The sequence below is a fragment of the Anser cygnoides genome, chromosome 4 (assembly GCF_040182565.1).
Source record: "Anser cygnoides isolate HZ-2024a breed goose chromosome 4, Taihu_goose_T2T_genome, whole genome shotgun sequence".
NCBI lineage: Eukaryota > Metazoa > Chordata > Aves > Anseriformes > Anatidae > Anser > Anser cygnoides.
Window position 1 is genome coordinate 63,312,277 of NC_089876.1, and position 18,534 is coordinate 63,330,810.

General features: G+C 33.1%; 1 protein-coding gene across 1 annotated transcript in view; it reads left to right on the top strand.

Annotated features, from left to right (window-relative positions):
• SGCZ (sarcoglycan zeta) overlaps positions 1 to 18,534 on the top strand; it is a 464,355-nt gene that overhangs the window by 382,185 nt on the left and 63,636 nt on the right. The window contains exon 6 of the mRNA XM_066996283.1: positions 10,857 to 10,979. Within this exon, the coding sequence (XP_066852384.1) occupies positions 10,857 to 10,979 (123 nt within the window). The remainder of the gene's footprint in view (positions 1 to 10,856; positions 10,980 to 18,534) is intronic.

Below are 18,534 nucleotides of genomic sequence, written 5' to 3' on the forward strand. Positions count from 1 at the left end.
TAGTATTATTAACTGCTAAAGCTTCATTTAACTGCAAAAGCATGTGCTGTGCATGTGTCATGACATTCACAAGACTGCTGCTGTGTGCTAAGCATTATTAAATTACCTACAGCATCTGGCCCTTTAACAAGTCCCTGACAGGACATCAAGATTTTATTTTTACTTCTTTTTTTTTTTTTTTGTCCCCACCCCCCGATGTTCAGACAGGTCATTAATATTGGTAAGATTCTATTATTCTACTAGGAGTGACTTAGGTGAAGGACAAAAGAAGGACAAATAAATGTGAAGCTGTTTTAAACTTAACCAGGAAAATAATTTTAAAAACCAGAATAGTGAGATCTTTCTGATGCTCTCCTTTACTTCAGTGCTACAGAAAACACTTCAAAGAAGAAAGTAAAGAGCATGCTGGTCTTGTTAAAGATGTTGAGGTAATAGCAAAGAGTTTTATCAAAAATGTGGGTGAGAATTAATTTCCTTCAGGACTTGGATTCTATATTCAGCTATCTTTAAAAAGTCTGATTTTTAGCAATTGTCTTACTGAGTCAGCTATGGGAAAATAGCCTTAATTTCTATATTTGAAAGAGATTTATGCAAGTAGTTAGTCAAGCCTGGAAATGTTTGTCTGGTCTTTCTGGTTTGTTTATTCATGAAAATAATTTGTCCATACAAAATCACAAACCTCTGAGATATAAAGTCCTAGTTTATATTTCTTAGATGCCTAGTGTAAAAGAAAAAAAAACCAACTTATTTGCTAGAATTTGCTCTCAGCTATCTCTGGACTATCAGAAACTGCAAGTCACTATTATGTTATAACTAACATGTGTCTTTAGGTCACTGTTTTAACTCACTTTTCATTTAGAGTTTACAAATAAAATATTTTTATAATTACATTTGATTTACTTATTTATGTCTAAAAATATCCAGTTCCAAAACCAACTTAAGTATAACATTGAAAATGAAATATCACATTGGAAAATATCAGTTAATGTCCATGGCTAGATCATGGCTGTTTTGTTGTGCTTATTAATCAAGATAATTATATTTATTTGCCTTTTAATAATTTTACTTCCATTCAGAACATTATGGAATTTCAAATTCTGTCTTATGCCAGATTTTTAATTGTGTCATCTGTAGATGGGCAGAGGTATCTTGATGTAATGTCTCAGGCACATAAAGGACTTTCAAATATATATTTAATATTGTTGGTTTTTTTTTAATTTCTATAATAAAGGTTATTCCTATGGTGATAAATATTGCAGTTGCAGCTGAATGACGAACAGATGGCACTGAATGAATGATTGGTTGAATATTTTAAAATTTCTACTAGATTTCTTCCTGTAAGGAAAAGCATTCCATAAATCTGAAATTAATTAGTGACCTGGAATAGTTATCCATTCTTGAATCACTAACATCAGTTACAGATCAAAATATTATGGAGTGAGCATTTAAAAAAAAAAAAAAAAAAAAAATTAAGGACTACATTGCCCTTAAAAGTTATTCTAACTTTAGAGTCCCAAGACTTCATGGGTTTCTATTTGTGAAGATTAGGACAGATGGTCTGTTTGGAGAAACTGTTCTGTTGTTCCTATCTCCAATGGGTTACCAAGGCACCTGGACTCAGTCCAGGTCAATCAGTCACTGAAAGCTTCCTACCCCTTTTGCTTCTGGAAACAAGTGATTTTTTGTTAGGGAAGAGGATGGAGAGTGGTTGTGACAAAGACCTGCCTTTTAAGAACCAAAGGGAAGTCTACTAATCCTCTGTCTCTAATTTGGTCTTTCCTGGGTCTTTGTTTGCTTGTGTGTGTGTCTGTGTGTTTTTGGTTTTGTTTGTTTGTTGTAGAATTTATGTATGAAGCCAGATGCTAACTTACCACATCTGTTTTTCTCTGTGGTGGAGTGATTCTACTTGGCTTGTCATATTACCAAAGCTTTTCCTTTCAGGAAGTCCCTGAATAAAAGTCTAGTTATGTTGCAGGTTTTACCTCCAAGTTCATAGAACCATCTACATTTCCTTTTAGAGTTAGATTTCCTTCCTTCAAAATGATACATTCCTTTGAGGACACTTTGGAGTTTCCGATGATGCTAAACTTGTCCCATTGTCATAAGATCCTAGTCTTATGACAGTCTTAGAAAGCTATGAATATAGCCTATAGCCTTTCTAAGTGGTATATGTGAAAGGTAGACTACCTAGGAGTGATTCAAATCACAGATGAAGGCACAGAATTTAAGTGTAGCAGGGTAGGAATCTGAGGTAGATGTGAGGTAGATGTCTTCATCAGTGGATTGCGTCTTCTGTGTGCTACAAGTCAGTAGTGAGCTCCATCAAGAACCTTAATCAAAAGAGACACTTTCAGAAACTAAAAAACCTAAATCTGCTTTTATCCTGCTTCTGCAGCGTGCCTAGCCCTTGTCCCGCTGCCAAGGGCAAGGAGACAGGTAATTTTCTAAAGTGATACTGTAAAAACTGGGGTGTATCCTGAGAGCTAGGCTGAGCCCTCATCACCCTATACTATAGTGCATAGTGGATGCTAGTTGTTCTGATGTCTGCAAATTGCAGATCTTGTTTCATTCTTGTTTCTGCTATTTAATTTACATTTAGAAACCTTTTTAAAATTATAATTCAGTGCATTGTAAATGATACCATAGACTATTTCCTTGTCACAACCGGTTATGTCTAAAGTTCATGAAAAACTAGTAAAAGCAGCTGAAAAAAACAATTTATATCCTTTTAATAAAATCAAAAAAAAAAAGAAATGAAGAAATATTGAAAAATAACCTCTGTAAAGTAAGTGTAAATCAAGTGTACAAATAAAATTTAAAAATTAGCTTCTAATTTATGCTAACAAACTACAAAAAAAATGTTTACCTAAAAATAAGAAAAAAAAATCAGAATAAGTATGTCTAACACTTAAAGAGAATAGTACCAGTAAGTAAGATGAAACTGAAATACTTTTCTTTTTAAATTTTCACAAAGCAGGATACATAAGAGTTAGTGACAAAAAAAGGTCACAAGGTAAAAGTCAAGAAGAGAAAAGGTAAAGAACCCTTAGGTGACGTGAGTATATTTCACTTTATTCAATATAAATTCCAGTGAAATTCACCTCAGAATGCTAAAACAGGCAAAGGTATTTGCATGATTAGCAATTATTTTAGAGGATGTGGTTGACAGATAAGGTCTCAAGGGATATGAAGAGGTCAAACATCAGATCTGTTTTTAAGAAAAGAGAAAACCAAGGTTGTAGAGACTTAAAAATAAGTGATTTTCTATAGAATATCTGAAGTTAATTCTATATCTTAGCATCTTCAATAGAAAAATCAGACTAAAATTACCTAAAGAAAATACATTACTAGAAATAGAAACAGTTTTAGAGAGGAACAAATACCCTTATAATCCACAATATGTTGTATTTTCCAAGGACAAATGCAACATTATTGTTTTGTCTCAGAGTTTGATCTATAAAATGAGGAAGTTTCATACTCCCCTTACTGCCTTATGCTTGCTCATGCTATTTGATTTGAATGTGATCTTCATTAGCACAGCGTGTAGTAATGTATCTCGTAATATGTTCTGTTCTGTCTTTTTTTTAATTCTCCTTCCTTTTCCATGGAATATGCTGTAAATAATATATGCTGTAAATAATACAGAGATTTAGCAGGCATTGGATTTCCATAAAATATGTAGTATCCAAGCATAACAGTAACCTCATAGCCCAATTCAGCTAATACAATGGAACCTTTCCCACTAATTTTGTACAAAAGTGTAATGTGTGGACTGCTCCGGTAAGTCTTCATTTCAGAAAGGCATATGTTCAGTTTTGTAAATGATTTCCATTGTGATAAAAAACAGTTATATCCCAGAAAGCTACAAATTCCGAGGTTGAGTATAATGCTGAAAATTTGGAGAATTCTCTTAAGATTTAATACTTCTCAGGTTTCATTCATCATGAGAAGGAAAAATTAATAAATGTTCTATTTCCATATACACTTTGGAGTACAACACAATTATAATTAATTTGCATGAGCTGAACATTTCAGCTCGTCAATAAAAGCGAAGATGATAAATAGAGCTAATAAGAAGAAATCATCAAATGTAGTGTGGCTATTTGCTGATATCACAAAAAAAGACTCCTGTACAATGGAGGAGAACATATGTAGAAAAGATAATGCAATAAACAATAATAATGTAATAAACAATAACATATTGGGTTTGGTTTGTTTAATTTGTTTAGTTTATATAGTTTGTTAATTTTAATTTAGTTTGTTTAATTGATATTTAAATGTATTTAATAACTTAATTTTAAATTCAGTGATTTCTATATATGTATTATTTAGTTTTAACATTTTTATAACTTTATATATATAATGTGTACTGTTTATGTATGCTTATAATGTATTTATATGAGAGAAATCAGTTAGATAGGAAACTCACTAATCTCCCCAAAAGTCTCTGTTTAACTATCAAGCTCATGTTTGAATATACTAAACTTGTTAAGGTTATAAATAGAGCAAAACATACATATTCCTGGCATATCTTCCTTAGACTTGCTTAGCCTTCTTATCTAAGGACCTGTATAGCTACAGTTGCAACCTCTCAGCTCAGTCACAGGAGCAGATGAGGCATGTGCTCTTAGCCATTACAGAAGAGGAAAAAAAAAAAAAAAAAAAAAGGTAACTTCAAGCTCAAGCAACCATAAAGAAGCACATTTTACTTTAATTAACCCATACAGTTGAAGAAAAACCTATGGACAACTGTGTCAGGTCATGTCATCAGGTTTAGCAATGTAATTTCTGAAAATATCCAACAGAATATAACATGATATACAACATGATACAACATGATAAGGATAGCAGGGGGAAAAGCACAGGTTTGTTCTTGTGTAGATGTGGCCTCATATAGAAGTAGCACACAGATGCTGTCTGCTGCAACTTTTATATGACTTTCACATATAATTTCATACCTGCAGATCCAGCCCCAACGTGCGCCAGGAAAGCAGGCTGCAGAAAGGATTTTTTGCAAAGGTGACAATTTATATATGTCTTTTGATGAAGCTCATAGAGGGAAAATCTGTCTGGGAGGGCAGAATTTTCCTGTGAGCTTCCATTTGACTGAGTCCTAAGCTTTATATTACTAGTCTTTCAGGGGTACCAATGGGTCTGTAGAACATGAAGAAGGAAGAACCATGCTACCACCATACTGTGGTTCTACTTAGTTTTCTTCATTTATATATATTTCTTACATAAATGTGGGGAGGGGATTGTCCCTATGCCAGTAGTTTAGGTTGACAAAAGGTATTATTCATTATAGTCTGTCTCTAAAAAAGACAACCAGTATGTGCGTTATTACTTCTGGCCTAGCACTTGTTCAAGTTTCCCTTGTCTAAGCAAGGGAAAACCTAAAAGGTCAACCTTTCAAAAGAGCAATAGCCTTCTGACACTTCCATAGCAGGGCCAGGAACAATTGACAGTGTCATTTAGGGTTTTTTGAAGGGTCACTTTCACCCTTTTTTGATATAGCAAAGATGGTCTCTTCCCTTTCTTAGCAAACAGAACACAGAATAAGTTCTCATTGCCATGAATGTTTGCTTGTGCAGATCTCTTGCTCTCAGCTGAAAGCTCCCTTTATTCAAATTCCTCAATGCTTTTATTCAGCTGGTGTGATTCCTTCATTTGCATTATTGCATTTGCATTAACTGAAAAATATCTGAGACCTCTGGTGGCCAAAATAGTATGATATCTAGTATTCCTATGAATATTAACAGAATTTTATCTATGTGTATATTTCAAAAATATTGGTTTTAGACCCAGTTGGCGGTTGAATCTTTAATAAAAAAGGTTTATCTCTTCTATCTCCAATCTCAAAAGCATCAACACATTTTCATAAACCTGCCTTACTGTGTCATCCAAAAATATCCTGTATTTAATAAATTTTAAATAACATTTTTCATGGAAGAATCAGAAGACAGTACATTGAATTTCATTGTTTTGCATTTACAAAGATCATAAACTCATGGTAATTAGCTTTGAATTCTAGGCTCTGTATTTAATTTTATGTGGTTGAATTTTATCTATTTCTGTATCTGAATTTGTTGTCTGTCTGGTGGACAAGGAAGGTGATTTAGAAACCAGACACTACTGCTAGTGTTCATCTACATCTAATGTAAACACACGATGTCTTTATCAACAGAAGAGAAAAAATATAACTTTTAATGTATTTAATATTATCTAAAGGTAAATGCCGGAAGGAGGCCAAATGTATCACATGCTCAGATGTCTGTTTCTCCCTTGGCTGTTACGTGAATCTCATTAAGTAACTACATGTAGATCTCTACAGTTACATGAGTTGTATTGCACTCAGTGAAATCACAGACTGCTTCCACTCACCAGGCTTTAGGTTTTTTAACACTGATGATCTAAAGGTTATTTTTCCATGAATATGATGATCCTGGTCCAGAAAGCCTCACAGCACCCATTTGTCTCTTTGTCAGCTGGCCGAATAACTGGATCTGATCAGCAGCTCCAGTTTGGATAGCCTTGCATTCAGCAATACATGTGTTCTTTGATCACATTTGTTTATTACACATGATAGGATAACTCTCCATCTACGTACTCCCTGAAGTTAATTTTAATTAATATGTTCATTTAAAGATGGTGGCAACTACAATCTACTTTTTTCTGCCAAACATTCTTTTCAGACATTTTCTTCTTTCCCCCATGATTGCTAATATTAAGGCTGTTTTGCAACTGTTTTCAGGACCTCAAAATTAAGCAAAATTAATGGCAGGGCATACTGTGATGTCTTACTAAATGTATAAATAATTAGTATGTTAATTCGTATTTCAAAGAAACATTGCATTGTACAAAGTTGATAGTTACTTTTCCTCATACATTTCAGTTTCATCTTATGTTTCAGTAAGTTGGGAATGAATGGAAATGCAATGTAGATGGCTGGAAACAGACCACAAGATAAAGCAAAGAAAATGTTAGCTTTACACTTTACTGTTTTTAACATTTCTACTATTTTAAATCTTGGTGTTGAGAGTGGGAATGACGTGTTTTGCTGCTGAGAAAGATGGAACATACTCTTCTTAGATCTTCTTGGAATATAGATTTAATGTCCCAAATGTTTTGTTTTGTGCTAAATGAGAAATATTCCTATAGAATCATAGAATGGTTTGGGTTGGAAGGAACCTTAAAGTTCCACCCCCCTGCCATGGACAGGGACACCTCCCACCAGACCGGGTTGCCCAAAGCCCCATCCAGCCTGGCCTTTGAACACTGCCAGGAATGGGGCATCCACAACTTCTCTGGACAACCTGTGCCAGTGCCTCACCACCCTCTGAGTAAAGAATCTGTTCCTAAGCTCTTTTAGTTTAAAATTATATTCTTATATATTCAGACATTCTTAAAAAATTGAAACTATAATAATGTTTGGGTGGAAACCATGGGTGCAATTAGGAAAATTATGGGTTTTAGTTTGTCTGTCTTGTCCCTACAATTCTGACTTTCTACATCACTTTTCATGTTTACAAGTATCATACAAGTATTGTTATTTCTGCTACGTAATTTTATGGAAAACTGGAAGGGAAAAACTACTCTGAAACTAGTAGAAAATTCTGAAACTACTCTGAAACTAGTGTGGAAACTACTCTGAAAAAAGAAAAAAAAATAGAACCCCAAACCTGGATATTCTTGCCTACAGCACAAAACATGATACAGTGCATTGTTAATCAAAATATGCATAACCACAAAATTTATGAAGAAGTTCAGCTCTGCCAGTAGAGGAAAACTGAACTGGCCAGCAAGCTGTAATGACTGTACATGCTCTCCAAGCAGTGAAAGAAACCACTGTGTGCTACCCAGGATGAACAGCAACTTCCACAACAACAACAAACCACCTGCCTATGCATAAACCAACAACCATTTATACTTCCATTGCATGATTATAGTTTTATACAAATCAAGTTTTCAACCTGATCAGAATTAAATCATATTTGGTACATGGAGTATTTATCCTTCAGCCTTTAAAGTTAGATTTTAATAATCATATCTAAACTCTAAGCTGGCTAAATTCTTGGTAGTACTTATTATAACTCCAAATGCAGGTTGTAATTTGTTTTTTCCTGAATAAAGTCATACAAGTCACATTTGACTTTAAAAAACAAAATTTTTAAAGCATGCATTCTTCATGGTTGTTATTATGGTATTATTTAATAAATAATCAAGCTAGATACTATAAAAATTCAAAATAGACAGTTTCTGCCTTGAAATTTAATCTTCATTCATATTAATCTGTGTTACAGTAATATAATTCTCTGTATCTATGTTGTATGTGCTGCCCAACATTTTCCTTTAACATATATTCACTGTAGTCTAGTTCAAATTAATAATTTTATATTTTGTACCACTTTTACCAGTTTAATAATAGTTTCAATTATGCAACTGCTGTGCAACAAGCATGTATTATAAACAATCATTAGTATCTACAGTGTATGGATGAATATGAAATGTATATGCTTCATCCATATGCTTTAAATGAATGGAATTTTAAAGATTCTTAATTTAATTCAGCATTATACAAATGAAATTACAAGTATGTAATTTTTCTGGACACAAGAGGACAAGAAAATATTCTAGGGTCTTGCCTTCATCCTGATTAAAGCTATAGAAAAGTTGACTGCATCTCTAGTGTAAAGTACATTTGTCCTTAGCATAGCCAGTAAGTTTTTCGGATGGCCACGTGTTTGATAGAAATTACCTTTCCAAACATAATTTAGAAGTCAGATTTTTTTGCATGTTTCCCTGGACTGACATATTCATTATCAAAGCAGATAAAATATTCTGGATTAGTTAAAAAACAAGCATGCAGAGTGGATAGTCTGATTGCTCTACAAGTTTGAGCAAAAAAATTCAGATGGTTTGCTTTCTTAATGCACAGAGAGATGATTCTTCATTTTGTTAATAATACTATTAAAGATTCAGACATTTTGTGAGGCACGAATGTTTGTAGACTGTTTTTGCAACACAGCAATTTGCATTACAGCTGAGAAGATAATACACTAATACATTGCACATGCAACTGCTTACTCATATTTCAACTGGGAAATGAAAATGTAATGAAACAGTATTCCATTTTGATAGCATTGATTACTCTGTAGGCAGTTTAACTTTTGTAAACCATTTTCATAATATTTACATCAGGGTCCACATCAAAGAGACTGTCTTAACATGTATTAATTTTTTGTTAGAAATCTCTCAAGTGGCTTGACACTAACCACTGTTTCAGCAGTAAGTAATACTGAGTGATGCACCGTTAAGACGTGACTGCAACATAAAGTAAAAGCCACTTTTGTATAGCATAAAAAAAAAGTAGAATTAGTCTTGTAATTGTAGTTTGAACTAGCTGCATTATAGGGCTACTTATATGCAATGTGATGCCGAAGAGGTACAAATGCCAAGCAGCTAAAATATGTTCATTTCTTAGTAGAAGGAATTGTTTGTGTTTGTTTTTTGTTGTTGTTGTTTTTTTATATATATAGCCAATCCTGCAAATTAAGGTCTGCTACTGCAGTTCCTCATCCAAAGTTAGTTATCACAATTATTTTATTTCTTATATATTTTGATATTGAACATTTACAGATTAAACTGAAAACTTCCTCATTATGAAAGTAAACCTATGAGCCAGTTTGATAGACTGAAATGACATACATGGATATCTTTGTCTACAACATCTTCTGCATAATTTTCACACATTGGTGCTGATGGGTCATTCCAGGTGTACGTTAGAAATCTAATTAGGGATTGGGGAAAAAATGTTAGGTAAGTATTCCCTGAAATTCTGAAATTTGCCTTACAGGTATATACTGTTCCTCACTTTTCAACAAAATTTTCAGAATGAAGTTTTTGCTTTCAGTGATTAATAAAATTAAATAATAATAATTAAAAAAATAATAACAGGCAAAACACTGAAGAATAAGGATAAAGCGTGTAAACTGCAAATATAGTAAACTTAACAGTTTGGTATCTTCAAATTTTCTTTATTGCACTTGTAGATGCAGTCCCATAGATCTGTTTGATTTCATAATTATTTTAGATTTTTGGAGCTTTGAGACATATGGTACTTATATTTCATAATGTGAGATGAATTGTGGTCTGATTTTTGTTGGTTTTTTGTTTGTTTTGTTTTTGTTATTTTTGCCATTCAAGTTAGCAATAGAACTGGATGAAAAATACCATTATCTGCTGCATTGAGTATTTGATTTTCATGGAGTAGGCTCCTATATTTTTTTTTCCCGTTGGCCAGAAGCTCTACTTTAAGCTGAACAAAGCCCAGAATGCTCTGAAATGACATTTCATCAAGCGTGCAGAGTATGCTCTTAAGTGTGTTCTAAATTGTACTGTTCTAAACACCAGCACTGTTTAACATCTTTGTCAGTGACACGGACAGTGGGATCAAGTGTACCATCAGCAAGTTTGCCAACAACGCCAAGCTGAGTAGTGTGGCCAACACGCTGGAGGGAAGAGATGCCATCCAGAGCAACCTGTTGGAGCAGGTCCAGAGGACAGCCATGAGGATGATGGCGTAGATGTTTTCAATAGTTATTTAAAATTTTAACCTGATGTGCAATAGTGAAATAATCACTCCATAAAATCATTTAATATTATTTTATAATACAAACTATCTACCAGACTTATACATAAGACCACTATTTGATAAAATCCCCTTAAGCCTCTTGTACTCCATGCGTTTAGGGTACCCCATGCATACTGATAAATTCTTGATGAATTCTCTTTTTTTTTTTTTTTTCTTTTTTTTTTACAAATTATCTCAGATGAAACATTCACTTCCTTTATTTCAGGAGCTGATGCTGTGGAGGCCCAGTGTAAAAGGTTTGAAGTGAGGTCAAGTGAAGGTGGAAGAGTGTTGTTTTCTGCAGATGAAGATGAGATTGTCATTGGAGCTGACAGACTGAAAGTAACAGGTATGGTAATTGTATGGTATTTAAATGAATGTTAACATTTTCCTTTCCTCACCTTAGTAATAATTAATCTATCAGTCATCTGCAAATATTTTCATCCTCTGGAGAGAATATCTTCTCATCATCAGTGAGATTACTTGACCAACCAAAAGATATTGCATAATCTAAAAACCAAATTGCTATAAGGACAGAGTTGAACTTAAACTCCGCAGGATCACCTGTGGAGGACCACCCATTACCCATAACACAGTGATTTGCTTTTTATTTGTTACAGTTAGTAAAGCATTGTTTTGTGGTAGTTATACCATTTGCTTAGGTAACATGGCATCACAATGATAAAAATTATTGCTATATACCATGACTCTTGGTTTTTCTGTATTCAAAGTATCAAGTCTAACTTTTGTGTGAATTAAGGATGTAATTTTACTTTAGGAGGCTCAGCTGAATTGTAGTAAGTAGAAGTCTTTTCTTGACCTCAACATTTGTTCAATAGAACAAGAAATACAGTTCTTATTGTAATATGCATACGTATATATGTATCAGTAACCCATTTGATATTAGAAATGTGTTAACTTATGAAAACAAAAATCATCTATATTTGCTTTAGATAAATATTTAAACTTTGATTAACAAAATCTTACCTGAACTTGGGCTGGACTTGAGCTATCTACTCACAGTCTAGAATGAGATTCAAAATTTAAATTTGCTTCGTCATTGTTGGATGTGTAGCTTTAAGTCAAGTCTGTATTTGGGTATGCCTGAACTTCAGAATTTGAAATATGAGGCTACTAATTTGAAAGTTCAATTGTGTAGAAAGTACAAGATGATTCTGGTTTTTTTTTTTTTTTTTTGATGATTATGATAAGATCCCTCTTTGGTCTGTAAAACCATGATATGCATTACTAGCAAGTATAAGCATTTAAAAAAAATTATTAGATAGTTCTACTTTAATGTAACACCAGATAAAGCATTAAAATACAGCAGGAAATTCAGGGTCAAGCTGAGACTGAACTTTTTTTATAGGCCTCAGAATAAATAAGATTGTTGCTTGCCAGAATTTGTGGATTACTTTTCTTACCCTTTCATTCCTGTCTGATCTCTGTTTATCTCTGTAGCCAAACAACCTTTTTAATACTGCTAAACTAAAAGAAATGACATTCACAAGCAGGCAGTTTAGTGAGGCCACAGTATTCAATACAGTGATTTTCATCTATTTACTAAATTTGGTTTTAGGAGAAGCAGAAATCGATGTTTTGTTGACTCAGCATTTTTTTCACAGATAGTAATTTTACAATAATTTGTTTCATAATAAAACATAAGAGAATAACTACGGTAACATGAGAAGAAGTAACGTGAGAGAGTCATACTGGAACCCTACTAGGGCTCAAACTTGATCAGAGTATTAAGTTCTGAGAAAGCTAATCTTAAACATACAGTTGACACAGGGGATTCCAAAGTGTCTGCAATAAGTTACAAATTAAAACATCTTACAAATGGCACAGAGGATTAAACTTCCTGACATTAAGAAATATGATCATATGTTGTAGATATCATGGCAATTTTTTTCAATCAGACTTCAAAACCAAAGCACGGCTCAACTGTGTTTAACTTCAGCGGCCATAGTTTTGTACCCACAGCACCTGCTGACTTCAGTGGTATTAGAAAGCAGAAGAGCTAATGAAAATTTGTTTAGTGATGCTTGATATGGCATATAAGATTTTTCCTTGTGAAAAGAACAGGGTTTTCTCCTTAATTCTAGAATTACACCTGACCGTATGTATGTTTATATTAAGCACAAAATAAAAATAATAAAAAAAAAAAATGTCTAGGAAAGTCTAAGTTAATGTTGCTTTCATATAACCTTCTGAGTTTCAGGGATTGCTGTGTACCAGTTGACTCCCACCAAAGAATCTTAGTACTAGAGTTGTTTGTACAAATAATTGATTTTCACTTTGTAGTTAAGAAGAAAAATAAACAAATGTTAGGATTAGTTATTTTAGGGTTATAAAAATGTAGGCATAGACATTAATTTCTTGCTCACAAGAAAAGGGAAAAAAGGGAAAGAGAAAACAAAAGACTTAGGCAGCAATTAAATATCACAAAGAAAATTGGCCATTGGAAGATTTACTAGTTCCTAAGTATTTTCATTTAGGTCAGGGACTTAAATACAAATTATATGTCATTTAAATAGCCTAATGTCCAATATTTATGGCATTTTCTTCAGAAAAATATGTTAAGGTATTTTGTAATTGCAGTTTGAAAGAGTAATATATTTTTTAAAATCTCTTGAAAATTATTGCCTTCTTATGTATTTAAAAATAGTTTAATGAAGTTAGGATCATTCTTTCACATCTCTGGATAATAATCTTGATGTCTTAAAATCAGATTTCATCAGTAAACTATCTCATAATCAGGCTACAAAAAGTTAGTTTCAAAATTTTATGCTTTAGATCCATAGAGCCCAGTTTACGTCAGCCTTTCCATCATCTTGTAAGAGAAAAACATATTCTACAGAAGAGAAGAGTATTAGATAAATAAGCATTTCTGAAAGACTTACACAGAAATCTCTCATATCCCAATTTCTGTATCCCTAAAATGCCTTTTTCAGCAGAAGTACTAATCTCCAGCCAAATATTAAAACTGTAATGAGCTGTAAAATGCTTTACTGTTTACTTCAGTCTAAAGCTGAAATTACTTAAAATGGATTTCCAGGAGGAGACTAGAAGTTATATGATGCATGCAATCTCAAGAAAGTTATTTAAAAAACATCTCCCAGAGGGGTAAAATAAAAATCTTATCTTCATGGAAAGATAAAATAGCAAAAGCTTTATTTCTAATTCTTTGAATTTTGTCCAAAGCTTGTGTGATACCTTTACATTCTTCAGCAAATACATGAAAGATGATGAGTCCCTGTGACTTGCATCAATCAGACTGCATTACTCTATATGATGACATGACTGATGAAATGTGGCAAGGCATCATAATGTCAAATATCAATGAGATTTTATTTTAGTGCATTTTTCTCAAGTGTGTGTTTTGATAATCATGGTACCTTGGGCTGAATATAGGAAGAGTTGTGGAATAACAGAGAAAACAAAATATGTGTATCAAAAAGCAAAAATAAGCTGTGCTTATTTGGGGATAAAACTATCACATATAGTACTACAATGAAAACTTGACTTTATTTTCTTGCCTAGCTGTGAAATGTGTCTCTTTGGAAACAATTCACTGTGAGTGGGTCTAATAAATGATGCATTTTGATAATTAATTTTCATAAGCATGCCCATTCTATGGGCATTTATAAACTACTATGGCAATGTCAGACTTCTCAATTTAGAAAGATGCTTTTGTATTGCATTGCTCTAAAAAAATAATGTTTCATAAGGCAGTATAAAAAATTCTTGATTAATAAGTAAATGAAAGATTAAATTTACATCTCATTATTTTTGTAGTATTTTTGTTTTTGTCAATTTTCATACAGTCAGTCTATTCCAGTGAGAAGGATACAGAAGAAATAAGCTAGTAATACAGATACAAATATATTTCCAAGATAAGAAAAATACAGTCAGAAATAGTACTTTTATTTTGTTTAAGAGACATTGCAGCAATTTATATCTTCCTTAATTATCTCTTTCAGATTAGGCATTTGGCTGATTGAATTTAGACGTCTGCTTATTCTTCCTTTTATCATTAATTTTAATTTTTTCTTTTATCTGTTAGCTTTTTTTCTACTTTATCGTTCCAGGAAAGGAGAAAGACAGTTCATTACTTAAGCATATTACACATTACTTAAGTAATTACAGCAAATCTAAAGGTTCAGCTTTTCCTTTTTGGTATCAAACTGTAGACCATCATTGAAACAACAAATTTGCTTCAAGTGGTGGTCATTAGTAACCTTGTGAATAAAAACATTTTAAAGGCTACCTATCCAAAGTTTTTCTACGTGGCAGTGGTTTTGGACTGAGTCTAACAGTTTTACCTTAACAGTAATTACCAGGGGGAATAAGAGGCTACAAAAGTAAACTGAAATCAATATTCCAATTGAAGAAGAAATAATAATTTCTTCTTACAGAAGAAAGAATAATTTTTAGAAGTTCAATCTCAAATTCCAACCCCCACATAAAAGAATTATTTGTATGACATCACAAACTTCTATGACCTTTTTACTTTGAATTCTGAAAATTTAACCACATTCTTTTCAAATTTTCTACAAAGACGTTTTTGGGCCTGTCTAATTCTGCTTTTCCTTATAACGATACAACTTTTGAAAGCTCTTCTCATTGAAAAAGAGAAGAGAAAGATGTGATGAAATAAGCACATTGGCAAAGAGCAGGGAGATAAACAGGAATAAGTGGCTAAGTTCCTAGTGGATTCCCAGGTTCCTTTCTGCACCTTTGTCTATCCCTTATTTATTGCCCTATCCAAATGAATGGACAATGTCTACAGCTTTTTAGAGTCATCTTCACTCCCTCTGGAATTACAGAGCAAGAGTATCTCTTCGACTTCTGTTACCTTAATCTTAACGCAAAATTTTCTGCCCTGGCTATCTATTTCATACTTCTCTTAATTTCAGTGCAATCTTTTTTGTATGTTGTTCTTGCAGAAGAAGTTGAAAACACTGGATTGGCGACACAGGTGGGAATACAAGCGTATATTGAGATTTGGCTGTATGTCTGGCACAGTACTTGTGAGGAAACAGATTAAGAAGGCTTAGCTCAATACACGTATTTCTGAGACATTGTTAATAAAGGATGTAATTGTTTCTATAAAATCTTCCACTTTATGTGTGTGTTAGTACAGTTTATCTTCCACCTCTTTTTTAACCAAAACTGAGTTAGCAGCTGTGTATTCTAGGCAAAACACATTTGGGGGCAAACAAACTGAATTTTTTGTCTTCTGACTTTTGAGGTGGTTTGCTAACTTAAGGCTAAAAACATGTTATCGGAACCTTTAATTTTATGTATTTTTACAACTGTAATTTTATCTCTAACCCTTCTTCCAATACTCTTTAGCAATATGGTAACTTGATTTCTTACAGATATAAATCAGTTGCACTTGCACATGTTGCTTTTCTATTAATAATTTTTTTTAAAAGTCAAGGAAAAAATGGATTTACAAAATAAACAAGGTCTTCATTGGAAGCCATTGCTGTTCTGCAGTCAAATCCAATTGTGTTTTCTAGAGGCCACAAACAAACTATCACTTTTTCTAAATAACACAGTCTAGATTGTTTGGGAAATGTTATTAACTTTTATGGAGAAATAGTTTATTTTGTTTTCTATTACTTTCTGAACTGCTGGCTTATTTTCCTTCATCTCTTATTGCTGCTTATCTGAGTAGTGTGATCTGTTTTAGCACAGAACCTCAAGTCGTTCCTGGATAAAGCTGAATTTTATTACAATAATAATTAATATTTTATCAGTAATATTTTTCCTCTAAAAATAAAGAAGAAGCTAATTAAATCTTGTCAGTTAATGTTTTACCAAGCTTTTAGTAATAGCTTTATAGAGTACAACTGCTTCCATTATTTATTGAAACACCAAACTTTTCAGATATTTGTAGCTCCATGTCTGTATTGTGTGAGCTGATATAACTACCTGAAGAGTGACAATTGTAATTGCATTGAGGCTTGTGCATGGTTGAAAAAGTTTGCACACCATTGTGACCTCATATGAGCCTTGTCAAATAGTGAAGTTATGTAGAAAGATGGAAGTAAGAGAAAGACGGGAGGAGGCATACTTCAGTTTTTATGGAAACCGTTTGAGATTAATAGTAGGGCATATGTAGGTTTAATCTATTTTGACACCAGTGTAGTGTCAGGGAAAAATCTATGAAATGCTGCAAATAATTTTCATTGCACTTTTTTTTTTTTTTTTTACATTACAGTTTATAAACATTAAAGTTTGTAATTATAAGGGATTCAGCATGGCTTTGATCAAATCTATATACTCCATTGGATTAAAGATCAAAGCCTTGATGTATCAAGGAAAACTTCAGAATATACCTCCATACTTACATTCTAATAATATTCTAACAATATCTGGAATTAACATGCAGATAAGTGTATCACTACCTCAGTTTTGATTTTAAGATTATGTTGTAGGACTGTGAGTCTGCAGGCAACTGAAATATAGAAGGGTCTTCCAGAGTAGTTAAAATGAAATGATAAAGTAGAAATATGGCTTATAGCTATAAAAAGGAAATATGACAGAAATATGAGGAAATATATATGAATTACAAATTAGGTTGGAAGGGTAGAAATAAAATATTTATAACAAGTACTGAAATGTAGAAAAATAAATGCTTATTTGATGTACATTGTTATGACAGTAGACGTATATCTAGTTCCTTCAGAGGTTGGCTAGAAATTTTGGTATGAAAGAGAAAGAAGATCTTGGATTTGCCATGTTCAGTTGGTAGATTGTCATTCAGGACAGATGGAGCTTGTAGTATGAATTTAAACAAGATGAAGAGAAACACTGAATCACTTTAAGCTTGCCTACACAGCCAAATTGTAAGTGACCATAGTAAAACTATTGTATTTGATGTTGCAGTAAAAACTTAAACCTTTAAGTAGATATGCCAGACTCTCAGGATCCTGACAACTGAATAAACTAAGATTCTTACATCAGCATCTGTCTAACAAAAATGCATTACATGTATAGAACTTCTATTTCCCCAGTTATGAGCATAATAATGTGTACCCCAAAACGTACTGAGTGAATAAGATTTCAGATATGCTTATTTAGATATCAAAGAATCACTTCATGTCCAGATTTTTCTGTGTGAGAGATCAGATTGAAAGGTGTTATTATTGCAGGAATCTGAACACTTGGCAACAGAGCAACCTTTCAGGGCATTCCTTTCAAGGAGCAACTGTAGAGTTGATTTCAAGCAGATGTATGTGAATGCCAAAACTGAAAGTTTTGTAGGCAAGTTAAAAGTGGTGAAACTAAATAAATAAATTACTTATCCAGGACATTGCCCAGATACATTTCTATCTTCTTGTTGAACATAGAATGCATTCCCAGCCAGCTCAGATTGCAATCAGTATGTGCTTACATCAGCCTGCAGGTGCATATGTAGATCGTTGGAGATCTGCAGTTATCTAAGGATAATGGCAATTTATTTGCAAGAAAAAGATTTTGACTTTTGTCAGTTTAAGAAAAACATGCTAAGGAACATAGTGACTGGACTTAATAAGTTTCTCTGCAAAGGACATAGACCCAAAAGGAGATATATGTGCAGACAGCTCTGTGGACCTGGCAGCCCAAGAAAATACAGTCAGCTTGCTACAGCCATTCTACTGAGAAATTTTCAAGAAGGTTGTGCTCTATTGACGGAAATAGCATATACTCAGGTACAAGAATGGAAAAGATTAAAAACAAAACAAAACAGAAAAACAATACTCTCCTGATGTTTAGGTAGAGGAAAATCATCCCCTACCTGGCTACCCAGAGAGTAAATTTTTCTGTAACCTGTTCTTTCTGAATGGCTCTCCTTCCACCCTTCCATATTCAGCTTTTTTTGGGGGTGGGGTGGGGTGTGGGAGTGGGGA